Source organism: Xylocopa sonorina, chromosome 10, assembly GCF_050948175.1.
Source record: "Xylocopa sonorina isolate GNS202 chromosome 10, iyXylSono1_principal, whole genome shotgun sequence".
Taxonomy (NCBI): Eukaryota; Metazoa; Arthropoda; class Insecta; order Hymenoptera; family Apidae; genus Xylocopa; species Xylocopa sonorina.
Window position 1 is genome coordinate 9593955 of NC_135202.1, and position 22985 is coordinate 9616939.

General features: G+C 40.0%; 3 protein-coding genes across 7 annotated transcripts; 2 read left to right on the top strand and 1 right to left on the bottom strand.

The window, feature by feature from the left end:
- Positions 1-275: 275 nt before the first annotated feature.
- Positions 276-8686, bottom strand: Tnks (tankyrase). 3 transcript variants are annotated; one of them, XR_013102455.1, is made up of 13 exons: positions 8326-8663; positions 7754-7956; positions 7339-7664; positions 6956-7209; positions 6535-6868; positions 6289-6419; positions 5983-6211; positions 5464-5849; positions 4919-5371; positions 4110-4636; positions 3637-3986; positions 3133-3562; positions 276-673 (listed from the first exon to the last, which is right to left on the bottom strand). XR_013102455.1 is itself a non-coding variant. In XM_076903730.1 (12 exons), exons 1-12 carry the CDS (start codon positions 8516-8518, stop codon positions 3322-3324), a joined length of 3627 nt encoding a protein of 1208 aa, XP_076759845.1. In that variant the 5' UTR covers positions 8519-8686; the 3' UTR covers positions 1020-3321. The 3 variants fall into 3 exon arrangements, 2 of the variants coding, with proteins under 2 accessions (XP_076759845.1, XP_076759847.1); XM_076903730.1 differs by lacking the exon at positions 276-673 and having other exon boundaries at positions 1020-3562; positions 8326-8686; XM_076903732.1 differs by lacking the exons at positions 276-673; positions 6289-6419; positions 6535-6868 and having other exon boundaries at positions 1020-3562; positions 8326-8662.
- A 172-nt stretch (positions 8687-8858) lies between these two features.
- On the top strand, positions 8859-11418 carry LOC143428220 (uncharacterized). The gene is made up of 10 exons (XM_076902942.1): positions 8859-9062; positions 9134-9431; positions 9514-9667; positions 9736-9878; positions 9957-10153; positions 10236-10629; positions 10692-10922; positions 10999-11087; positions 11137-11220; positions 11359-11418. The coding sequence occupies exons 1-10, from the start codon at positions 8973-8975 to the stop codon at positions 11416-11418; spliced, it is 1740 nt and encodes a 579-aa protein (XP_076759057.1). The 5' UTR covers positions 8859-8972.
- Positions 11419-11891: 473 nt separating this feature from the next.
- Positions 11892-14444, top strand: LOC143427999 (uncharacterized). Of its 3 annotated transcripts, none has more exons than XM_076902550.1 (6): positions 11892-12256; positions 12338-12495; positions 12566-12717; positions 12801-13567; positions 13642-14017; positions 14315-14444. In XM_076902550.1, the coding sequence occupies exons 1-6, from the start codon at positions 12162-12164 to the stop codon at positions 14321-14323; spliced, it is 1557 nt and encodes a 518-aa protein (XP_076758665.1). In that variant the 5' UTR covers positions 11892-12161; the 3' UTR covers positions 14324-14444. The 3 variants fall into 3 exon arrangements, with proteins under 3 accessions (XP_076758665.1, XP_076758666.1, XP_076758664.1); XM_076902551.1 differs by having other exon boundaries at positions 13642-13874; XM_076902549.1 differs by lacking the exon at positions 14315-14444 and having other exon boundaries at positions 13642-14267.
- The last annotated feature ends 8541 nt before the right edge of the window (positions 14445-22985 follow it).

Here is a 22985-nt window from a genome sequence, read left to right on the forward strand (position 1 = left end):
TTTGTTGAAACTAATTTTTCGAAACCGATCGTAAAACGAGACATCGTAAGACACGACAAAATAACAGATAATTTCATACATTATATTATCATAATTTGTTGTCTTTTGTTTAAAGACGACATAGTGTACGATACGCCATGTTTAAATTTGAATTTGCAATCTGCCCGGGTATTTGCATTGCTAAAAAAAGATTTACAACATAACATGTTTACGCTTATATTTTGAATTAAAAAATCTTAGATTAAAAATGTTATATACATATTGACAGATTGCCGTAAGATTACACGTTCTATTTAGTTCCAAGTTTCTCTGTTGTATAAAGTAGAACTGGATAATTGTTTACTAGCCATGGTTGAGTCTTTGTATAAGACATCTTTTTTGCATAACTAGAATTACACGTTTAAAAATTATAAATTCAAAAAATAAACCGGCAACGTTTGTTTAAATATTCTATGAAACGTATCAGGGATATGTAGTTTATAGTATTTGTTACAAACGAGCGGGGAACTTAAAAATTGGTTGTATTAATAAAAATGAGAAAACCATATACTACCTTATTCTCCGGTTGCAGGTAATATTGCCGATGTGTCATAATTTGTTAAGGGATGCGTATGAATTATTCAGACTATACAGTAGAGGAATAAAATAGACTTGTTTGCTCCTTCATCATTGTCTGAAACATAGATAAATGCAGGTATAAATGAGGTTCCTTGGTAATACGACACTCTGTCTCATTTCTTCAATGTAAAAGTTTCTATTATACTCTAGCTTGCTCCGTTAAGTCTGTTATTACAATGGGCAACAGATTACAAATGAAAACTTGATATATCTGAGAATGCGACATAGAATGTAATTATTACCCAAAGGAAAAACATTTGTTCAATTTACTAATTTCACTATTAATTCCTTTCGCTCGCATATTTTTATCGTCTACGTTTTTATTGAGACGTAAATATATATTTTTTTCAAATTGTGAAATCGATCGCAAGGCAAAGAAACGAAAAAAAGAACGTGTAAAATCGGACGTAACAGTAAATCGATTTTTCTTTCTTAGAATCAGTCTATCTTCTTACAGTCAAAGCATAGTAATCGAATACGCTCGTCGACTGTCGAAATACAGTATAAGGACAGAATTTTTGTATGTATGTTAGTTTACAATACTCAGTTACTTCGTATCTTCGTGCATGTGTGTGTGTATGTGTATGTGTGTACGTACGAGCGCAGAATTAACAAATGTTTATTTGTTGCATTAGTTTCTTGAGCACTTATTTAACGAACACATATTCGATATATATACACCCATAAATAAAACCATCACCTAAATAATTAAGAGTGTGTCCGTGAAAACATCTGTTTTCTTGTACTTGACACTCATACAATTACAACTTCGCATTTCGTTTTTTTTTCATATCTTTTTCATTGCTCAACGAATTAATCGAAACAAGATCATTCGTATTATTCAAAGAGATCACTCTACAGCGATTTCAATAATAAGAACAGCTTTGTATTTATATGACGTTTGTTTATCCAGCAATTGATATTTTCTCTGCGATATAATAAAATATACAAGACATAATGAATCGATTAATTCGTACGACTGATATTAAAATATGTAATCTCGGCTTTTGCATATAATTTTAACGTTTATACTGTACTAAATGTACAAGAAAAGAGTGGCTTCGTTGTATACTTTAACGGATTGAAAACATACATGCTGCGATAAAAACTGAATGAAAAAGTGTTACACACGCTTTATTTATCACCTGAGAAAAAAAGTCCAAACTTATGTATCGAATAGTAATAAAATACGATAACTGAACGTAATCGGTGTTGTTTCGTTGAAAACAAATAAATGTACGTACAATAAAATGTATATTTATGTACAGTATTCGAAATTATTACGAGTTTATAGGAACCCTGTTGATAATGTCGACAATAAGAATGAATTTATTCTATGTCCGAAATATCAACCGAACATATAAAATACTCGCATACGTATTTACATGTTAAAGGTAAAGTCCAAAGTCTAGTTTTTAAAGTGAAAGTTTGAATTTCGATTTTATACGATGAAATGGAGATTTCTGTGTGCGAACAATACGAATACTAAATATAATACCATTCGTTGTATTAATTATTTCAATTAATCTACCGTGAACGGAGTCATCTTTGATTTGATTGAATTAAATTATCTATATTAAGAGGCTAAGAGTTACGTACACACACGCGCGCACACACACACACACACACACAAATACACAAACAGACAGACAGAACGGATGTACAATTAAAAAATAAAAGAATTTGAGCTGCGCTATGATTTCACGTTGTTACAAGTTGTTGTTGTGTATACACTTTAGAGCCAATATAATACAGAAACGTAAAAAAATGCAAAAATTGGCGAGTTTTTTCTTCAACCATTAGCTGAAAAACATGAATTATTCAAGATGTGTCTTGCTTCAAATATATCACTATGATTGTTAACATTTGATATATTAGGAAGATACAGCTCTTCGTAACTTCTTCGATAATAAATCGATTCAATTCTGCGAATTGTGCTCGTGATTGCATTTTACGAAGACTTACGACGTATTTCTAGTTATTTACAAATTAAATATTCGCTAACGGACTTTACCTATAACGCACGTAATTGAAGAAACTGCTTTAACCAGCACAATTGTTTACTTCAAAATTGACGTAGACGTAGAAATACTATATCTCCCCCCCCCCCCCCACCCTACCCGTCAAATTTATATAATTTTTTTTATGTTATTTCACATCACGCCATGATTTACTGCCACTCAGATGTGATAATTAAAATATTACCTTTTATATATGAATGTAAAGATAAACGTATGTTCGACACGTAGATTTACATAAAAAATCATGCTGGTCTCTGATATATTCTAATTCATATTGATATATATATATACACTGTAGTCAATATACATCAATAATCAGGCATGTATACGATTGCGTGGTCAAACCAGACCAGTATATTATCACAAAATAAATGCTAAAAATTAAATGTCCTATTCATTGTCTTCTTTTTTTTCAACCTTGAACAAACAAATCCGACATACAAACATACATACATATATGTATATATGTATATACGTATGTCATAAAATTCACCTATCACTGTATCATAGATTTATTCTTCCCTATTTCAGCTAAAGGAGATAAAAAAATGGAAGATTTGACTCCAAAATGAAGTTGTTTCACGAGTTATTTCAACCAGATTCAAGACAGGGTGTTACACGTTCGTGGTCTCTGGCAACAACAAAGACTTCGCAATCTTGCCGTTGGGCTAGACTCTTCCGATCACCGTTCTTCAACACTTTCATTTCCTCCGCTCTCCTGCTGAGGTCTTGCGATTTGGTACGTGATAAGATATTCTGGATATGCTTGTTCGCCCCTGTAGACGACATACTCTGGAAAAGCCAAACCACCTTGAGATGGTCTACCCATTACACTATGGTGTCCCGGTGGCGCGTGAGCCATCTTCATCGCGGAAAATTGCAAGAACGATTTTCCCAGTGTGACACGACAAAGTAGTAAGTGTCTAAAAATCAGAAATATATTAATCAGGAAACGAAAGTAATGAAACATCTTGTTGAAACCTTATCGTATACTGACCTGTGACAGATATAACAACTTCGATCCTTATGAGCGGGACAACCAGTACCCCCGCATATTCCATACACGTATTGATTGCTTTTGCTACTATGCTCGGCAAAATAAATTCCAGCGCCGAACATTCCGCCAATGTACGCGTGTCGTTCATCGAAACCTTTCTGAACAATAGCATTAATAAACGGACTACCATGAAACAACATTCGCTCATTTGCTTGTGGCAAGCTTGATCCGGGAGTAGTCCTAGATCCAGTACTCGGAGACGAAGGCGCTGCCGCACCAACTTCTTCTGCAACTTCCTGTCTTCTATGCGCGTAACGTTCCCACAATTTACGATTTTGAACTTTCTGTATCTATTTTTGGAAAGAAAATTACATGATAATATTAGTAAAAGACTTATTACAGAAAGAGGACAAAATAAATCGGCACCCCTAGCCAGTGCAGCTGTTTTATACAACAACGCATTACGAACGTACCCTAACTATATTATATCGGGAAAATATACCACCAGAATGGCCATTGTCTCTGTGCTGTCTAATGGTGCTTTGCATTTCTTCTTCGACGGCTAGGAATTCTTTATCCTCCGCTAACAAATCTACCAATAATGTTCCAGGTGTGATGGTTGGCTGCCACGGAGTACCGGCAGTCGTATTTAAAAGTTTCTCCATGCCTTTGATTAATTTATGTCTGTAACCGTACGCGGACACACCGACTTGTTTAAGATCCTCGTGTCCCATCTCCGCCAATATGTCTAACGTGATCTGTTCGCGTTCGAACAATTCTAACAGATGTTCTAAACCAAGACTCTGAAGAAAGCCGGCTACGGTAGTGATATTTAAACTGTCTTTCGAATCTTTGGAATCCCTTTCGGAGCATGTCTCGGATGGCGGCATCGGGCTTAAACAAGACGACGGTCTCGCGAGCGGTACGCATAATGTCATGGCTGTGCCGGAGGGCATGATTACGGTTTCTTGGGTAAGTGGTGGTGGTGGCGTAACTGGAACTGTGTAAATTTCAACGATGAACAAAAATATATAAGTATGTAACAGAGTCTACCAAAAGTTTCCGTGTAAACGTTGACAATATCCTTGACGACAGTGTGGGCATTCTTTTCGTATAAAATTAGATGTGCGAATAAATCTATGGTAAAGATCCAATTCATTCGCTTAATCGATACTATTTTTTTCGATAATTAATCATACTTTTGGCTATAAAATATAGATGCAAACCTTTGGAATACTCTGTGTATATATCGTAACATGTATCTTAAATAAAATACATTTACCCGCAACAATACTTGGTGGCCTGCTGTTAATAGTATTATTACCGTTGTTACTTAAGTTAATGGCAACTCCGACGCCATTGTTATTAGACGGTATCGATGGTACTACTTGTTGTGAAGCCATAGCGTCTTGCAACAAGCATCTTACATCATCAGCGCTAGCAAGATCCAAAGGTGTCTGTCCTTCTTGATTTTTCGAGAAAGGGTCCGCGCCGTGTGCCAATAAAAGCGCGCACAGCTGCGTCCTGCCTTTCTGTGCTGCCTCGTGAAGCGGTGTGAAGCCCCATTTGTCAGTAGCATTCACTACGGTATTATACTTAATGAGTAACGCAGCGATATCTAAATGGCCATAACTCGAAGCATTGTGCAAAGGTATCAATCCTCCTTTATCCTGAGCATTCACGTCCGCTCCGCGTTCAAGCAAAAACTCGGCCACTTCCAAATTATTGTATCCCGCTGTATTAAAATTGTCAGCAGATTAAATTGTGCAAATGCGCGGTAGGAAAAGGCAGGCGGAGGAAAAATGAATAATAACAGGTGTAACTTACCAGCTAAGTGTAGCGGAGTGCTATTACGACCTTGCGCGTCCCTACAATTAATATTGTCTTGCGTAACTAATCGTTGCACTCTCGCTAAATTTCCTTTTTTTGCCGCATCCAAAAGTGCGCTATTCCCTCGTAACAAATCGGCTACGTCCTGATCGCCGTCCCTTACTAAATCCAAAGGCGTTGCTCCGTCTCTGTTCTTTTTGGTGGCATCCGCGCCGTGTCTTAATAGTAAACGAACTATTTCGTATTTCCCTTTAGCAGCAGCCTCGTGTAGAGGAGTAAATTTCCATAGATCCGCAACGTTTACCGATGCTCCGTGTTTTACTAACAATTCCGTTACTTCGTAATGACCATAAGAGCAGGCATTGTGTAAGGGAACAAGTCCACTGAATAAATAAAATGAGAACATTTTCTTTAGACGTTACATATTAAGGGGAAAATCCGATTGTGACTTCCGAAAAAATGCAATTATTCAAACTAATTTGAACAATTAATAAATCGTATAATAAACTAACTAACCCTTTGTCTTTGGCGTGTACATCTGCTCCATGTGCCAATAAGTATTCGACTACAGGCACTCTATTAAACCCCGCTGCGAAGTGCAGCGGCGTCGAGTGCCGACCATCCAAGTCGCGGCAATTAACAGCTAATGGATTAGTCCGTAGTATTCTTTCTACCGCCGCCAAGTCGCCGGATTTACTGGCTTCCAACAGTTGCGCTTCCGCATCGTCTGTTCCGCTCGGTGGATCTGTAAAACAAAAATGAGAACAGAAACATTCTTCGGTTGAAAAGATATCTTGTATTTGAAGTGAATTAGTTTCGAACCTTGTAATATTTTAAGGACATTTTCTGCAGCTACTTGTGCTGCAGTATAGCCCTGAAGCGATACTATAGATGGATCAACATTGTAAGATAACAATATTCTGCAAGCTTGCACATTGTCTTCTCTAACACACCTGTTTATATAATAATATTTTCTTTAAGTAAAGAAATCAAACAAATCTTTCTTCGTAAAATAACAAAAACAAGGAGAAAAAGAACTTTAAACGTTCTAGACAATATTCACGGTACCTGTGTAGTGCAGTTTGCCCTAATCCATCTAAAGCATTGACTTTTGCATTATGTCTAAGTAGCACATCCATTGCATCATAGTGAGAATGATCAGTGGCAACATGGAGAGGTGTAAGAAAGTCTTTATTTTTCTCATTTAAGGCAGCATTTTTCCTAATCAAAGATTCTATTACTTGTTTTCTCTTGGGATAAGGAGATGCAACGGCACAGTGCAGTGGTGTATCCCCAGTGTATGGGTGTTTAAAGTTTACAACTTCTTGGGACAGGTACTTTTTTAACTTAGTAAGATCTGCCTGCCTGCAGGCATCCAAGAGGCAGTGTCCCTTGTATTCGTCTACAATTAAAGTGTATCTAACAAAATCATGTCTCGTGTGCTTTTCCTTTCTAGAAGAATACACAGGTCGAGGTAAGGGGAACATACATGCCAATCTTTCTTGTAATTCCAATGTTGGGGCTACGTCAATGGCGCTTTTACTATGGCAGTTCAGTTGAGTTGGATCGGCACCCTCGCTTAATAGCAACGAGCACACCTCGGCTCTGGATTTGCTAGCGGCTTCGTGTAGCGGTGTGAATGCCCATAAATCGCTGGCATTAACCGCTGCACCGTGTTTGAGGAGTGCCTCTGTCACTTCAAAGTGACCGTACGAACACGCGTTGTGAAGTGGAACAAGCCCTCTGCAACATCGTTATCGTGGACTAGTTATTTCAAATGGCATATATTTTGATTCATTGGAATAAAATAAATTAATTAATCAATTTAAGTAATATATATGTATGAATTAAATCAAAATTAAAGACATTTACCCTTTATCCTTTGCATGTACATCTGCACCGTTTTGCAATAAAATTTGTACCACCCTAGATCTGTTGTATCCAGCAGCTAAATGCAATGGGGTAGATCTTCTGCCATCGCTTGCATGGCAATTTACATTCAAAGGATTTAACAGTTGCAAAAGACGCTCTTCGTTCCCTGATCTTGCCGCTTCCAACAGTTCATCTTTTTTATATTCTCCCGTTAATACTGGTTTAGTTGCAGGATCCGCCAGTTCTAACGCTGTCTTCCCCTCTGTATTCCTGATATTAGCATCTGCTCCGTGTTGTAGCAAAGCAATACACACATCTATTTTACCCTATCGGATCGATCGAAATGTGAAATTTAATAGGACTATCACTAGCGATTCGTAAAGAAACTAATCAGCCGAACAAAATAAGGACTTACCTTGATAGCAGCCTCGTGCAGAGGAGTGTAATTCCAATTGTCTCTGGTGTTAGGATTGGCTCCTGCCTCCAAGAGAAGTCTCACAACATCAGAATGTCCGAAGGAGCATGCGTTATGCAAGGGATGTAAACCCCCGTCATCGCGTGCCTGAATGGATGCCCCGGCGGAGAGCAGAAATTCTACTACATCTCTCCTACCATAACCTGTATATGAAAAATGAGAAGCAACTGTCTCAACGAACTTTCAAATACCACGAGGGATACCACGTTCAACAATAATGCCTGGTTCGTTGAAAACATTAAACGACGACCCGAAAGTGATGAAAAAAATTCCGTATTACGAAACATGTTTCGAATTCGTTAAAAGTGTACTTTAATCTCGTAAGAAGATCGTTCGAATCGTCGAATGACAACACTGAAAACTCGGTGTCCCGATTGTTTCACGTCCGCGACGTGACAACGGAACGTCTGCGTCCTCCAGAGGAGGTGACGGGACGCGGAGAATCCGGAGTCGATCGTTGAATATTCTCGGTAAGGCGAAATGCGGGAAGCTGATGCGAAAATTCTGCTTACCAGCTGCAAAATGCAGGGGGGTGGACTTGCGTCCGGCAGTGTCTCGAGCATTGACCGTCTTCGGTGTAACCAACGCCTTTACCCTCGCGAGGTCCCCGGTTTTGCATGCTTCGAACAGTTCCCTCAGAGGATCGGTGTTTCCTGATCCCGACAGGGAGTCGGCATTTGTCAACGTCGATCTACGTCCTGCCATTTTACACCGCCATTTTCACGCCACTGTCCGACGGATACACTTCACTGGCTCATAGTGTTCAGTTGAAAGCTTTCACGACGACACCGAGATGAGTTGCTATGGTACAACCCAGTGGCGCCGCCTTGCACCCAGAACCACTCATTTTTTAAAAGTTCACCCGTATTAAGTAATTCCATCTTTTACCAAAGTGTACGAACATCGATATAAACGACGCGATCCTTACTAATTTAATGGATGTTTTATTTCACACGCTTATCGCGTCTACGTATACGCACATAAATGTGTACAAACACATTTACGTGCGTGGCCGCATTCATATTTTGTATACAAACAATTTTTCATTGCCCTTCGGAAGAATTCGCACCTGATTTATATATAAGAATAGCCGTTAATACTCCGTGTACTACGTAAATTTATAGAATACCCTAATTATAAGGAAACGAGTATATAAAACATGTCAATCGACCAGTCCTTTTATACAAATGTATTTTTACTCATGCAAGCTGTGCCCCCATCTTTTGAATGTACAAAGTGTTTTAAAGAGGTATCATTTTTTTTTTAATGAAACATATATTTGTAATCGTTGTATATTCTTAATGCAATAAAATTTTTTAGGGAATGTTCAATAAACCGAATACTATTGGTTTTATTCATATTTCTCATTACTTGCTATCTGTGTATAATGCACAGCGTTTCCAGAAAATGGTTCTATGGCCACTTATGAATAAAGTGGATGAAAGGAGGTATCGCGAAGAAGTAAGGGAATACTTAGAAATTGTAGCCAGCGAAAATCCTGATATAAATTTCCTGCCGATACTCAAGTCTCGCTTATTGCAAGCAGGAGGGACAAAGTTCTTGATCTTTATGTGGAAAATATCGCTAATTAGTTTGAGAGCTTACATCTCAAGAGAATGTACAAAATATCTGTTTATACAAAGCAAATTTGATATTAGTTACGGTGGTTTCTTTATGTACTTGTCAAATATTCTTTGTAGGTGATATACATTTATTACGAGCTCCCAGTAGCGGGGACAGTAATGATATAATTCAAACATATTTTAATATCACAAATAGAAAAAGGGATAATGCTATTTTTACACTTTTAAAACAAATGAAGTCTAATTTGAAAACCTTTGATTACTACATGCAGTAAGAGTTATCTATTATCTTTACGTAATTATGGAGTATATGAGGAAAAAACTAAACTTCTATTTTAGATGCAAATCTTTGGATTTAAAAGAAGTACAAACTGCTATCTTCAATGTAAAAGAGAAGATAGAGAGCAATATACTTACGCTTCCACTTAGCGCATTGATAGCAAAACGATTATTGAACATTGATGATACAGGAGTTATAAATTGTTCGATTTACCATTACTCTATAATTTTATACTTGTGATATTCAAATTCTTAAGTTAACTTTGAATTTAAATTTGCAGTATGGAAAAAAAGTATTCAACAGAATATTAAATATCTAAGGCATAAGAATGCTAAATTAAAAGAAGTTAAAAATCTCAGCAATAAATTGCACAACTTAATTTCCAATTTGTGCATAAATTCAGAATTTTTCGATGGAAATAATCTGACGACAATAAATATTGAAGCACTACCACTGACTTTAAAAGAAAAGATCCAGGTAAAAAAATATAAAAGTTAAAAAATAGAGCTATATTGCAGTACAGATTATATAAATAACTTTTTATATGTTTTATTCAAAGCCCGTCGATAGTGGATTATATAGGAATAGCTGTTTGGTATTACAAGCTTTATTGTCACTAATTGATCAAGCGTTGCAAGAAATAGAGTACCATTTTAAAATAGATGGATTACCAAATTTGTTGAACTGGGAAACAACTATATTTGAACACTGTAAGATAATCAAATCCACGAAAGAATCATTTCACGAGCTTATAATGCAAATTTCCGATGATTTATATGATGTACAATGTAGCTTACAAAAAAAGACTATGAATCGTACATTGGATATAAGTATTTTGTATCCCATGAACCTAAAAGTAATTTTAGTTTCACCGAAACTGAAATTCTCTATTGATGAACGCAAAAATGATAGAAACATTTTACTACACAAATTGTTATGTTCACCATTACAAGGTAGTACTCTTTATAATATGATTAAAAACCTTTACAGTCTATAATGTTATAAACTTTTTCAGGGAAGTATAAGCAATTGTTTAAAAGATACAAACGCAGTTTGTTTGATTCACCTAAAAAACGTAAATCAAACAACAGCACTGGAATTATTCATTTAAATCGGGAATCTCCACAAAGACATTTATTAATTTGCAATAGAAGCTCTCCTATTACGATAAATGAAAGAATATTGCCTCCAAGATATTCCAAATTATTTTCTCCTGAGTTAAAAAGGAACTATATTAAAGGTACTGGTACATATAACAATGTTTATACAAAAGACTTGTATTAGCAACTATATAAATATCAAGCTTTAATGTATCATTGCAGGAACTACTGCCGTATCTACCCCAAAATCATTACAAACAAATACAATCGCCAAAAAATCCAACGTTTCTGATCCAAACAAGGAAATAGACGTAGATACGGCAATGAAAAATATTTTAAATTTTGCTCACAAAATTGCAGACATTGCTAATTGTTTTTCCAATTCTTAATTTAATAGATGATAATTGCAAGGAAGTACCTGAATTTACAGTAGATTATGCGTTAGTATTATTAAAAAGAATGTATTTATTGTATAATATACGTGCATGTTAAATCAAATAAATAAACATTCAATTTTCTGCAAAAATTATCTGTTTCTCTCATGTATAACCCGGATTAACGACAAACCCAACCACTTGTTAGCATAACCACAATTACTTTTCGGTATTACTCACGTCGACACAAGTTCCGACAGCGATGTGAACTACCGATCGACTGGTGGCGCCATCTCGATGAGGATGACTGAAACTAATCCCCACGCAGTTTCAGCAATTTCCACAGAGGTGGCGCCACTAGCGATCAGCAGTTCACTTCGCTGTCGGTAACGATGTGCGACCAGTTTGAGCACTTTTCGGATAGATGGCGATAGTAGTCCAAAGTGGTGTACTTTGCTGTCGGTAACGATGTGCAACCAGTTTGAGCACCTTTCGCAGAGATGGCGCTACCTTCTTTTTCAGAAGTTTACTTTGCTGTCGGTAATGCCGATTAAAATGAAATTGTACAAAAAAGATTGTAACATTTATTTAATTAGTATATCTCAAAGCATAAATCTATGAGAAAGGTTTCAAATTAGGAAATAATGCAAGGAAACGTATTTTTTACCAAGTATTAAGAGCGTATAGCTGTTTCAAACAATACGGATAATACAGTGGCGATTAATTCATGTGAGATTCTTACGGACGGTTACATCTTGAGTGAATCACTCTGTATGTAACCACTATCGTAATTTATATAGATGAAATTGCTCCGTATTTATTATATAGCATTCATCCTTTCTCTTTCTTGCCAGACTTTTAACCTCTTGCATACCAACTATAGAATTTACATGGAAATATTTACATGTTAGGTTATGATCCGTTTACACGCAACTTCCTTTTTTACGAATGGATGATTAATTTTTTACGAGAGGGCATATTTTCATTTGAAAGCAATTTTTTGCGAATACAATGTTAACTTGCGCGGCGCACGGTTGTCTTTCGAACGAGAGCACGAAACTCAATGGGAAAGATGTTTTATTGTTTCCTTTCCCCGAAGATGCAGCGTAAGTATTTAATCTTATTCCACGAATGTTATTAAGGATTTCTTGTACGACGATTACATTTATTGTTCAATAAACTTTCAGTCAACGTAAGGAGTGGTTGAAGAACTGTCAAGCGGACAGGATTAGCGAAACTGACAAGCCGTTACATCTCTGCGAATTGCATTTTGATAGAACAAATTTTACTGACTCGAACGAGTTAATTCCTAATGCTGTTCCAACTGTTTTTGATAAAGCGGACGGTAAGCATAACAATAGCAAGATTTCTTAAATATTCTTACTATGTGCTAATATAAGTCTTATGTATTGTAGAAGACCAAAGAAAGCGCAAGGCTGAAGATGATTCTGAAACTGGATTATCCCAAGGTCCAACACCGAAGCAAACAAAATTGGAGGACGAGTCGAATAACGCGGCAACTCCAGTGCATAGCCCTTGTAATCAAGAGTCAAAAGCAGCTTTGCCGGTAAGCTTTTGACAATGTCGATTCTACGTCTTAGGAAAATCAGAGTACAGTTAACAACCTACCGAAAATATCTGGTATTGCAGGTTACAGAAGCGAAGGAGGATGTTAAATTTGAAGTACCTTCCGATGACGAAATATCGTTGAACGTATCCGCTCACGTGAAACCTGATTTATGTCAACAGAGAGCAATAGAGAAGAGACTGTATCGTTTGACGATACAAATAGATAAAATATATGGTAAACCATGTCCGAGATCAAGGAAACTCAGGCTATTGGCGCAGCTGATGAAAGGAAGTCAACAGTTCTGTGAAAATGCGAACAGTAGAAGTCAAGGAGGTCTTTTTCTGCAAAAGGTTAATAGGAAGGCAGTTTGTTCAAAGGGTGGTTGTAAATTAAAAAAGTCGATCTATGATTCAAAGCCAGCATTTCAATGCGAACACTGTGATAAATACTATGTAACAAAAAAAAGTAATAATCAAGGGGAGAAGAACATTTGTACCATATGCCATAAGATATTTTCATCTCCACAGTTTCTGTACCTTCATACTAGAGCTCATTTTGTTTGTGATACCTGCCAGACTGAATGTAGCTCGCAAGTGACTTACGATAAGCATATAAGATTGCACGTTAGTACGGATCCGTTATACCCGTACAAATGTCATCAATGTACAGAGACGTTCGAACTCAAGGAGGATGTGAGGCAGCACTATTTAATTGTTCATCCTACTATAAAATTGCAAAATGCAATTTTACAAGTGACCACACCGTCCTTGATACAGCAGATACCTCCGCAACAGGATTACCGTTGCATCAGTTGTAATATTACGTTTAGGAATGAACAAGCTTATAGGTAAGATCTGTTGTGCTCGCGCATCCGTGAGAAATATGTTTCGAACAGACTATAATTTCGAGATACTTTTACAGGAATCATATAAGTTCCCATAAACAGAAAGAGGGCTTGAGATGCAGCATCGGGGACAGTACCAATATATTCCCAGTACCGAATCCGTTGACTGGTAGTCAGATTGGCATACTTCGAGCCGTCAAGTTCAGTTGCCGAGTGTGCTCGATGGAATTCGACAATGTCGGCGAGGTGGACAGACACACGAGAACTCATTTGGAAGAAGACAGCGAGGAAGAGCGCAAGTGCAATATTTGTAAGAAATTGTTTAAAACGAGTGGTCAACTGAATGAACATTTAAAGTTTCATCTGTCTCGGGCGCACTCTTGTCCCATATGTTCTAAAGCTTTCATTAACAAACCCACCTTGAACATACATTTGAAAACACACGTGGAATCGGTAGGATGTAATTCGATTCGTTGAAAGAACCATCGCTTTCGATTCACGGCTGTGTTAGGAATTGAATATCGTTCATTCGTTTTTCAATACACCTACGGCAATACTATTGGTCGATAAGTATTCTGTACAAATTTGTCTGTCAATTTTATCGGCCTTGGTAGTTAATGAGAAGCCATGGAAACGATTCTGTATGGTTCGACAAAGAACATATTAAATTTTTCAATAAACAACTATCTCTCGTCTATTTTTCTTCTTTGTTTTCTCTTATTTCAAATAATCAATTTAGTTTCATTTCAGTGTCGGTAACGTAAACGTAGGTATATACGTGAGAAGCAATTTTTGTACGAACAAGATGTACGATTCATGATCGATTCGGAAGGAGAAGTTGAGCTCGTTTATCGAGATGAACATTGACCATCATTCGCCAAGAGAGCTGAGCCATAGATTCCAACGACAAGTGTAGGAAGACGAGCGTTACTGTCGACGAGAGTATAAAACCATTGGAACGATTGGTCGAAGAATGAAGATAATAGAGAGAGCGGGCTTCTTTGAGATGACTTCTCGCGTTCGTGGCTGAATCGCGTGTAGAATGATCCTGATTTTCCCGAAAGGAGGATCCGCCAGTTGTAGTCATTGGCAATGGCGGAATGGCGTAGTGGTAAGAGAGAGAAAGAGAGAGAGAGAGGGGGAGAGAGGAAAACGAGGGCAAACGAGCCGACCTTGAAAGGGAGCCGACAAACGCGTCGAACAATCGCGTGCGATGTTCACGGTCATCCTGTCAACGGGGACCACTTCAAACGTAGCCGGCTTCAATGTGTTTATTTGGCCAACGTCAAATTTACTTGTGGAAGAAGGAGAGCCGCGCTTGTAACCTAGCCAATACCTAGCTGCGTGCTCCTGTACACAGTGCCGCCGCTGTTTCCTTCGTGACCCGAATAAAATTGGATGGTTTTGTCGCGCTCGATCATCGGCACTTGGGCGTGGCTCGTGTCCCCCTATTGTTAACCTCTGACCTTTCTGCAGTCAAGTACTTGCATATACTTTCTGTTAGCCAGTTCCTGGTACGTTCCTGGGTTAAGAAGCTCGCCACTGTACGTGTTGCCTTGCATGTAGATTCGTGGATAGACGTATATTTTCGATGCAGCCGGAATTGCGTCTGAATTGATGAATTTTTCTTTGCTATTTTAAAGTCACTGCCGGCGTTGTATTCCCACGGAAAAGTAGATGCCGTTTTGTAATGCTAGCGTGCATGTCGATCAAGGTGCGATGAACGAATGAAACTCGTAACCGATAACTTTCAAATATGAGAATAGACGGAACGATTGTATTCGTATTCAGGGAGATTAATCGCAGAAGAAATGGCTACCAACGTATTCCAATTCGTATTAAACGTTAAGGTACATATATAGCTATGTATTTAGTAACGCCCCGTCAGTGGCAGAATGCGCGGTGACAGTCCACCAGGTATTATGGAGATAAAGAAAGGCACTCTATAAATTCGCTATGGTTTTCCACGACGACTAAACAGTCAATTCCGTGTACACTTCTCCTCTCTAGAATCCCGTGAAAATTCGGGGCTGCGGAGGGCTGTCGCGTAACAAATCGCGTGATCTTCCGTGAACGACCGAAGGATCTTGTATAGGAAAGAGACACGAAATGCAATCTAATCTGTTCCTGTCTAAAATACATTGGAATATCAAGAACACCCCGCGGGACCGCTATGTTTGTTGCTTGTTAAAATCAAATTTCTTTAATGATTAGAAACATAACAAAATCGGATAAAATAAACTTCTTTCTTAATTCTGTTAACTTCATTGTAATAATGTTTGTCAATAAAGAGAGCTTTATAAATACTTGCAAAGACTTCACGTTAAATATAATTAATCCGCTAACACCTGATTACTATAAATTTCAAATGATCTTTTAAATATACTTTTATCCGGTATTTTTATGCTTATCGTTCCCAAATTTTCTACCTTTTCCACCGCGAAATTTTTGAATTACCAGCCCGATTTTACACGCTGCTTTATTTTCGGTAAGGCGTACGACCGCGAACGGCAGAGGTGTCGACGAGGAGCTTCTGAATGGAGACATCCCGTGGTTAAATTTGCACGCCTAGCTCCGTCGAATATTCTTCGCCGAAGGGTTGCCTTTGGCCATCGAACATGCTAATTCATAATGGTATCGCGGTGGCCGGCATTCGCAGTCGGAATGGTGTTCCTCTGATTTTTCAGCGGACGTCGTTTATGCGCCATCAAAGTGCCGACGCAGCTGTGTCGACGCTTTTCCCTGCCTCGCTTTCAGCAATCGTAACGCCTTTCTCTTCATAATCGTCGGACAATTTCTTCCTGGAGCTTAAACCGAGCAGCGTTACAATTTCTAAGTAATAAAATACTTTTAACGTTAACTGTTCACAAAAATAACGTTTCTTTCATCGCGAAAGATACACGTTTGCTTCAGTCACGGTTCTATATGGAAGAAGAGTATTGTGGAACCGCAGAGCACGCGTGCATGCACGGTCGTAAGACAGAAAACCCGTGAAAGACGTTCGTATCGTGGTTATTCTATGGACGGACGAAGAGAAAGGGCAAGGAAGGTGAGAAGAATGAAGAAGAGGCATTGGAGAGGGTGACGGCGTCTCTCTGTTCGTTGCGGGCACGGGCCATCTGGCAGAACGATCTTTTATAGGATATATCTATCCCCGTGTCCTCTCCTCAATGAACGAGTCACTCGCGTGGAAGGTCCTGGCCCTTTTGATTAATGGCTGACGAGATAAACCGCGACCAAGATCAAAGAGGATCGATAGAGGTTCCTGAGCGTGTCGATTTAGAGGGAGTTCTGCGGACGTTAGTTGCGGTGGTACGAGTCGAGAAATGTCGGTGGATTATGGCTTAGATGCTTGCAGGTGCAGCACTTGCGATGCGTATAGTCGCATTTGGTCCTACTCGATAGCGCAACCCTTGTCGTTACCTTTATTTCCTAAAATCGACTCGAACCTCTTCGATTTTTCGATCTTCGCACGAGAGAGATGCTTAAGCGCGATCGCGCAATACGCGCGTGCAGTTTCAGTCGACGAACGATGGCACAAAGACAACTTGTCGTTGCGGTGAGGGGAAATGGAAAAAATCTAGAAGAGAAAAAGAGAGAGGAAGAAAGGAGAGACGCGGTATAAATCATTGACGGGTACCAAGCGAATGAATCCCGTTGGGTTCATTCACGTGGAAGGGGCATAATCAAATTTCGGCCCGCCATGCAAGGGGCGGCGACTTTTGCGGTTGTGCACACTTTCGAAGCTTTTCTGGCTTACCCAGGGAGGGTGGGACCCGCTCGAGGGCTATTATGGGGCTTGCCGCGGCTTTACCCCTCGAGGAGACCATCCAACCGTGTAGCGAGCGCAGGATTGCACCCGACGTGACGCGTCGCGACGCTTGCGTCCGACGTGCCGTGTGAACACATCGCGAACCGATTATTTTTCATAATCTATCGTTCGCAATTTCGATGTTCTTCACGTATCATAAAGATACGTGATCGCGATCTTCTTTTAAAATGAAAGGAGTATCATTTTTGTAGGGGTCAAGGAAGAAAGGGTTGACAATTCGGATAGTTTTGTCGAAATTGTACGATGGAATTACTTTTACGACTGTTTGTGTTATGTAGGATACATATCCGGGATAAAAAATGTAAATGATCGATGGCCACCGTGATTGGTCAGGAATTTATCTGTCTATTGTTCGACGACCCTCGGATAATCGGTCGATTTTAATCGCTCACGCGCGATGTGTCCACCGTTCAACCTCGAAAACACGCTCTTTTTGGGGAAAAAAGTGCAGTTTCGAAAAATCGGGAGACGATTCTGCGTTGATCGATCAGTCAATCGCTCGTGACAGGGGTACAAGGATGTCTGACGAGGCACGCGTCATAGTTCGATATATTTTTTTGGTTTATCCGACGATTGACTTCCTCGAAATCAGTTGTATCGCGGGAATAAAGAAAAAAAGCGTACATTCGCGTGCAAAAATTGTACGCTTTCGAACAGCGAAAGTTTCCAGGATGAGAGATTAAACTGAAATGAAATTCAGATAAAATTAGACGGTTCTTCTGGTTCTTCGCATACAGTGGTACATCTGACGAACCACCGTTTAGAAATTACCCTTGTAGCTAATAAAAGGGATTAACTCGCCCATCATCATCGACACTAATTACCTACGAATTTTAAATACAGAAGTCGACCATGAAAGCCATCTAGGACCATAAAACCCGCTCGTTTCCTCGTTTCTAACTAATTAAGCTGCAATATTGGGGCAATTCGACCCGTGGGCCTTTGCGCAGATCCACTCTTGCCTAAAAATTCTCTATACCCCAGATTATAACCGTTACTTATACCTGTTTTCACCTACCGATCGTTTATATTTGTATCGGAAACCTCGTTTATGTACGTTCTTATGGAACCTAAATGTGCGCCCATTTGAAATTATTAGCTATTGTTTTCGGTCGAGGAATGTCAAGTCCTTAACGGGCGTTTCGTTAACAGTATCGCGATCGGTAAACTCGATCGAAGGTCACATAAATATAATCGTCGAGAGTCGTTACGATTCGATCGAACGGTCGATCGCAAAATTGAATTTTAACGATTGACGCCGAGCAATAATATTAATAAAATTTTGATTAAGCGCAATAGCAGAAGAAAATGTACAAACTGTCAGCTGGAGCGTTTTTAATTAAGATTCTGATACGTATCACGTGGTAAATTCAGTCCGGAATTCAGCTGGGCAAGTGGTGCCGTTTATTCAAAAACGAACCGAACGGAAGTCGAGTACAAATCTTTGGACAAAACGATCCGGAGATGTTATTTCTTAGCTACAAATCGCTGTTATGACGTTCAGGTTGAAAAGTAAGACGGATCGAGGGATTCCTGTGGAACTCTCGCTCGATCCATCAAAAATCGCGACGGAACGCTCGCGTTTTCTAAACGGGAAAGGTCTTGTTTCTTTCGCTGGACATCGGGCCTGGTTCTGCTGCCGATTCTTTGAACGTGTTTTCGCTGGAGATACCGACGGGATTTTCGGAGCAATCCTTTTTCAAATTTCAAGTGGTTTATTTGGAAAACTTTTAGAATAGCGATTTTTGCATACAATTCGGCTGTTTCGTTGCTATTGAAATCCCTGCCGATTCTCTGCGGCCGTATCACCTAATATCTTCTGGGCAATAGAAAAATTCTTTCTCTGTCTTTATGTACACAATGTTGAAGTATTTATCATTTTTTTAAAAGCAATCAGTAGTACTTGGAACTCAGTATCACGAATGTAATTGATTACTTAGTTTCGAAGCGTACGCAATGTCGATGGTCAAGGTTATCGCCATGACTTTCGTTCGGTTCGTTATTATGCGCTCTTAATAGCTACTTGTTCGTTATAACGATACGAGATAAATGCGCGCAATCAATCAATATCGGCAATATATTCTTACGATTATCTCACCGATACTTACAAATCGTCCCTAGAATTCTAACATAACGATTGGCTTTTTTTGCACGTTTACCGTGCCATCGAATGATTTAAGCTTGCGTGGAAAAATTGTAGAAGCGAATCTAATAAATGTATGGACCGTTTGTATGTGGTAAACTTTTGTTTCTACGTGCTCCAGGTGTTCGTAGTTCCGTGGTACTCAGGATGGGGAAGCTTAATCCACTCAATATTGAAACCGTCTAATAGCATCGCCATAAAATTCTATCCCTTTCCCGAAATACCTGTTAACGAGGACTGGACATTTCTTTCCATGGGGAAGTCCTTCGCGTTACAATTGGAATTACCCTTGCGAAGAACTAGGGCGATAATACACCTGCAATTAGAGGACGGTGTACCTGGCTCGCGCAGGTAGCCGTACGTCGACGTGATTAGGATCATAATAATTAATGAACACGTGGAACGTTCGCCAGGCATAGCACGGATAATCCCGGAATTATCCAAGCGTACCAGCTAATACTAGCACGCTGTTTGAAAACACTTTCGTAGAGAGAACAGAGTTTCTCGCCGATTATGGCAGCCCATTATTGCTGATTGTTTCTATGTTTTTGTACTGAAAATGAGTCACGTTCGGATGTCCTGCTTCTGCAATTTTTGCTTCAATGCCACGTCGCCGATTATTGTTGGGATAGGTAATCGTACAATATTAATATTTATTTGCTATCTAAGTTTGTTCGATAATGAAAAGTATATACTACTCGATAACATTAATATCCTACAAAAAGGATAAATGAGGAATATTGCCTTTATTTGCCAATCAATATCCCTGCGAAATATACACGCGTGCAAGGATATTGCGTAGTCGTGTAAACGTCGTGGAAACTGGATGATCCGTGGCGAGACAGGCGCGTACGTTCAACGATGATGTCGTGACGAGGGCCAGAAAAAGGGGGTGTCCACGGTATCAATGGTCCCGAGGCCGGTTTTGTACGAATATCGTTTCGAACAGAAGGGTATCAAACGTTACCATAGACGCGACAGGGAGGAAGTAACAGCGCGAGAGAGAGGGTCGCAGGATTGGAGGGAAAATAGGTGGCAACGGAGGCTGAAGGTCCGCTCCCGCGAAGGGTAGCGTTCGCCTCGAGTGTTACAATAAATCAACGACGCGCTTTTGGCGCAGCTCCACCCTCGTAACTTCTGCAGAATGTATCCCATAGAGGACACGGCGGCCCCGTACCAACGGCGGCTGTCCTGTTTCATTGTGTTTAAAGTGCCTCTCGCTCGATTCCGTCGATGATCGGACGTATAAACAATTTATTGTTGCTTCCTGTCACGCGTCGCCGTGATTCAATTGGGAGGAGGTCGTTGCTAGGATTTCTTGGTTTGTTTTCGCGTGTAGATTCGATCAGGTCGTTCTGTAGGCGTAATTGTTAACGGTTTTGGTTGTCGCGTTTCTGGATTATATTGTTCATTTAGAGATACATAAAAATCATAGTCGAGTCAAATACATAAAATTTTAGTCGAGAATTTAAAATTGTACAATAATTATATCGGTTACATTACAATCTTCGATCGGTAGATTCGTTTTACATCCTCTTCAAATATATACTTATACAAACGAGTTATCCAGTAATCACTCGAGGATTTTCAAATACCATTCCATATAACATTTCTTCCAGAAACGTTCGTCAAATCAACATGTACACACTCATACGTAGGTCAATGGGATAAACAATGGGAGAACGAAGCTAGTTAAAGATGATCGGAACGCGAGGATGAGGCATAAATCGCGCGAGAGGCGCATCGAGAGGTCGTGATGGGCCCGTACAGGGGTTGCAACCCCTGCCATCTCTCCGTCATCTTTCCATCCTCTTCTTCGGTTCCCCGTGACAAAGGGGCGAGTACCCTACGGCCGTGGCGACCGATTAATTCCACGACAAAGGGGCTGCGTATCGCGTAGCCCTCGACCGGCCCCCCTAAAACCCACCTTTGCCCTTACCCAAAGGGATGCCCTTTCCTCCCTCGCCCTGGTGGCCGTGGCGAAACTGCCTTCCTTAACGAACGACCCAATCCTGGCCCGAGGGTGTGCACCATCGCTGGTATATAACTATGGGGTGAACTTTGTCAGAGTGAACAGTTGCTAGCGAGACTTCGTGCCTCTATCGCTTAGTCCATCCTAGACGAGGTTCTTGAAATTTCGAGGTCTTAGACTGACAAGCGTACCACGGTGCAACCACGAATAGCGTAACCGTCGCGCATAAAACAGGCTGTCGTTGTTGTGGTGATCGATCTTGCTTCGACGAAATATTCGACCGCTTACACTTGAAAATTCGTCGAAGACATGTGCGACGCAAGGAACGCTAGATTCTTCAGACCGTGGAGCGTTGCTGAGACCATCGAAGAAGAGGCGATGGTCAACGAAAACGAAGACGGAACGGACGCAGGGAGGATACCCGTTCTGAAACAGGAGGAGGACACTAACAGCTCTACATCAGCGTGCACTTACGACGAGGTCAGTGTCGCGAGTTCTCCTGGAAACGACGTCTCCTCGTTGCGTTCCACGACCGGAAGGCTGCTGAGAAGAAGAAGCGAGTCTTCTGCAGAAGCCACCAGCACATCCGACTCCGTTAACAGCGCAGACGTAGCCGGAAACAGCAGCCTGGCGCTGTTGAATAACTTCGTTCTGGGCTCTTCGAACGCAACCACGTTTTCCGTGCCTCAACTCAGTCAGGACGTGTGCTCGGTTTCTCAATCGTTCCCCTCGACAAGCGGCTGCTCGGTGTTTCTCCCGAACTATCCGGTGGATTATATCCAGAGATTAAGTCTTCCGCATACGAGCATACTGGGACCACAATGCGGAAGTTCCACCGCGATCCCAGTTGAACCTGCTGCTCTTCAGGCTTCAACCATCTCGACGACTGGACAGCCGTTTTATTGCGGGTACCCCAGCGTCCACCACCTTCCGCAAGGCTTCTGCGCGCCAACTATGGAGCAAGCCGTGGAGATGCTCCATAGACAAGACGCGGTCGCGAAGCAAATCAAGAAACTGCGGCCGAAAAAGTTCAGGTGCGAGCACTGCGACGTCGCATTCAGCAATAACGGACAACTCAAAGGACACATTCGTATACACACTGGTACGTTTCTATATACATCAGTATCAGACATATTTTGAATTCTCACCGTACGTTTTCAAGTAGACTGTAACTGTTTATTCGAACTTGTACGTTGCATTACATTACAGTTCGAGATAGTATTTATCAGTATATATTTTTCAGTTTTTAGATTTCTAACACGTTGCTCCTTAATTATATTTATTTATACTGCGAGAGTACTTTTCTGAGATTTTTAACATTAAAATTTTTTTTTTCGTAAAGGCGAGAGGCCGTTCAAATGCGACGCGGAAGGTTGTGGCAAGTCGTTCACCAGAAACGAAGAACTGACGAGGCACAAGAGGATCCACACAGGACTGCGTCCTCATCCGTGCATCATCTGTGGTAAACGCTTTG

Coding starts and splice junctions, on each gene's coding strand:
- Tnks (XM_076903730.1), bottom strand. CDS start 8,518: ATGGCAGGACGTAGATCGACGTTGACAAATGCCGACTCCCTGTCGGGA. Junction 7,665..7,753: donor TGCACGAGGCTGCTATCAAG/GTAAGTCCTTAT, acceptor TCGATCCGATAG/GGTAAAATAGATGTGTGTAT. Junction 6,869..6,955: donor ATTACAAGAAAGATTGGCAT/GTATGTTCCCCT, acceptor CTTTAATTGTAG/ACGAATACAAGGGACACTGC.
- LOC143428220 (XM_076902942.1), top strand. CDS start 8,973: ATGTCAATCGACCAGTCCTTTTATACAAATGTATTTTTACTCATGCAA. Junction 10,154..10,235: donor CTTTAAAAGAAAAGATCCAG/GTAAAAAAATAT, acceptor TTTTATTCAAAG/CCCGTCGATAGTGGATTATA. Junction 11,221..11,358: donor TTACAGTAGATTATGCGTTA/GTATTATTAAAA, acceptor ACCACTTGTTAG/CATAACCACAATTACTTTTC.
- LOC143427999 (XM_076902549.1), top strand. CDS start 12,162: ATGTTAACTTGCGCGGCGCACGGTTGTCTTTCGAACGAGAGCACGAAA. Junction 12,257..12,337: donor CCTTTCCCCGAAGATGCAGC/GTAAGTATTTAA, acceptor ATAAACTTTCAG/TCAACGTAAGGAGTGGTTGA. Junction 12,496..12,565: donor TGTTTTTGATAAAGCGGACG/GTAAGCATAACA, acceptor TATGTATTGTAG/AAGACCAAAGAAAGCGCAAG.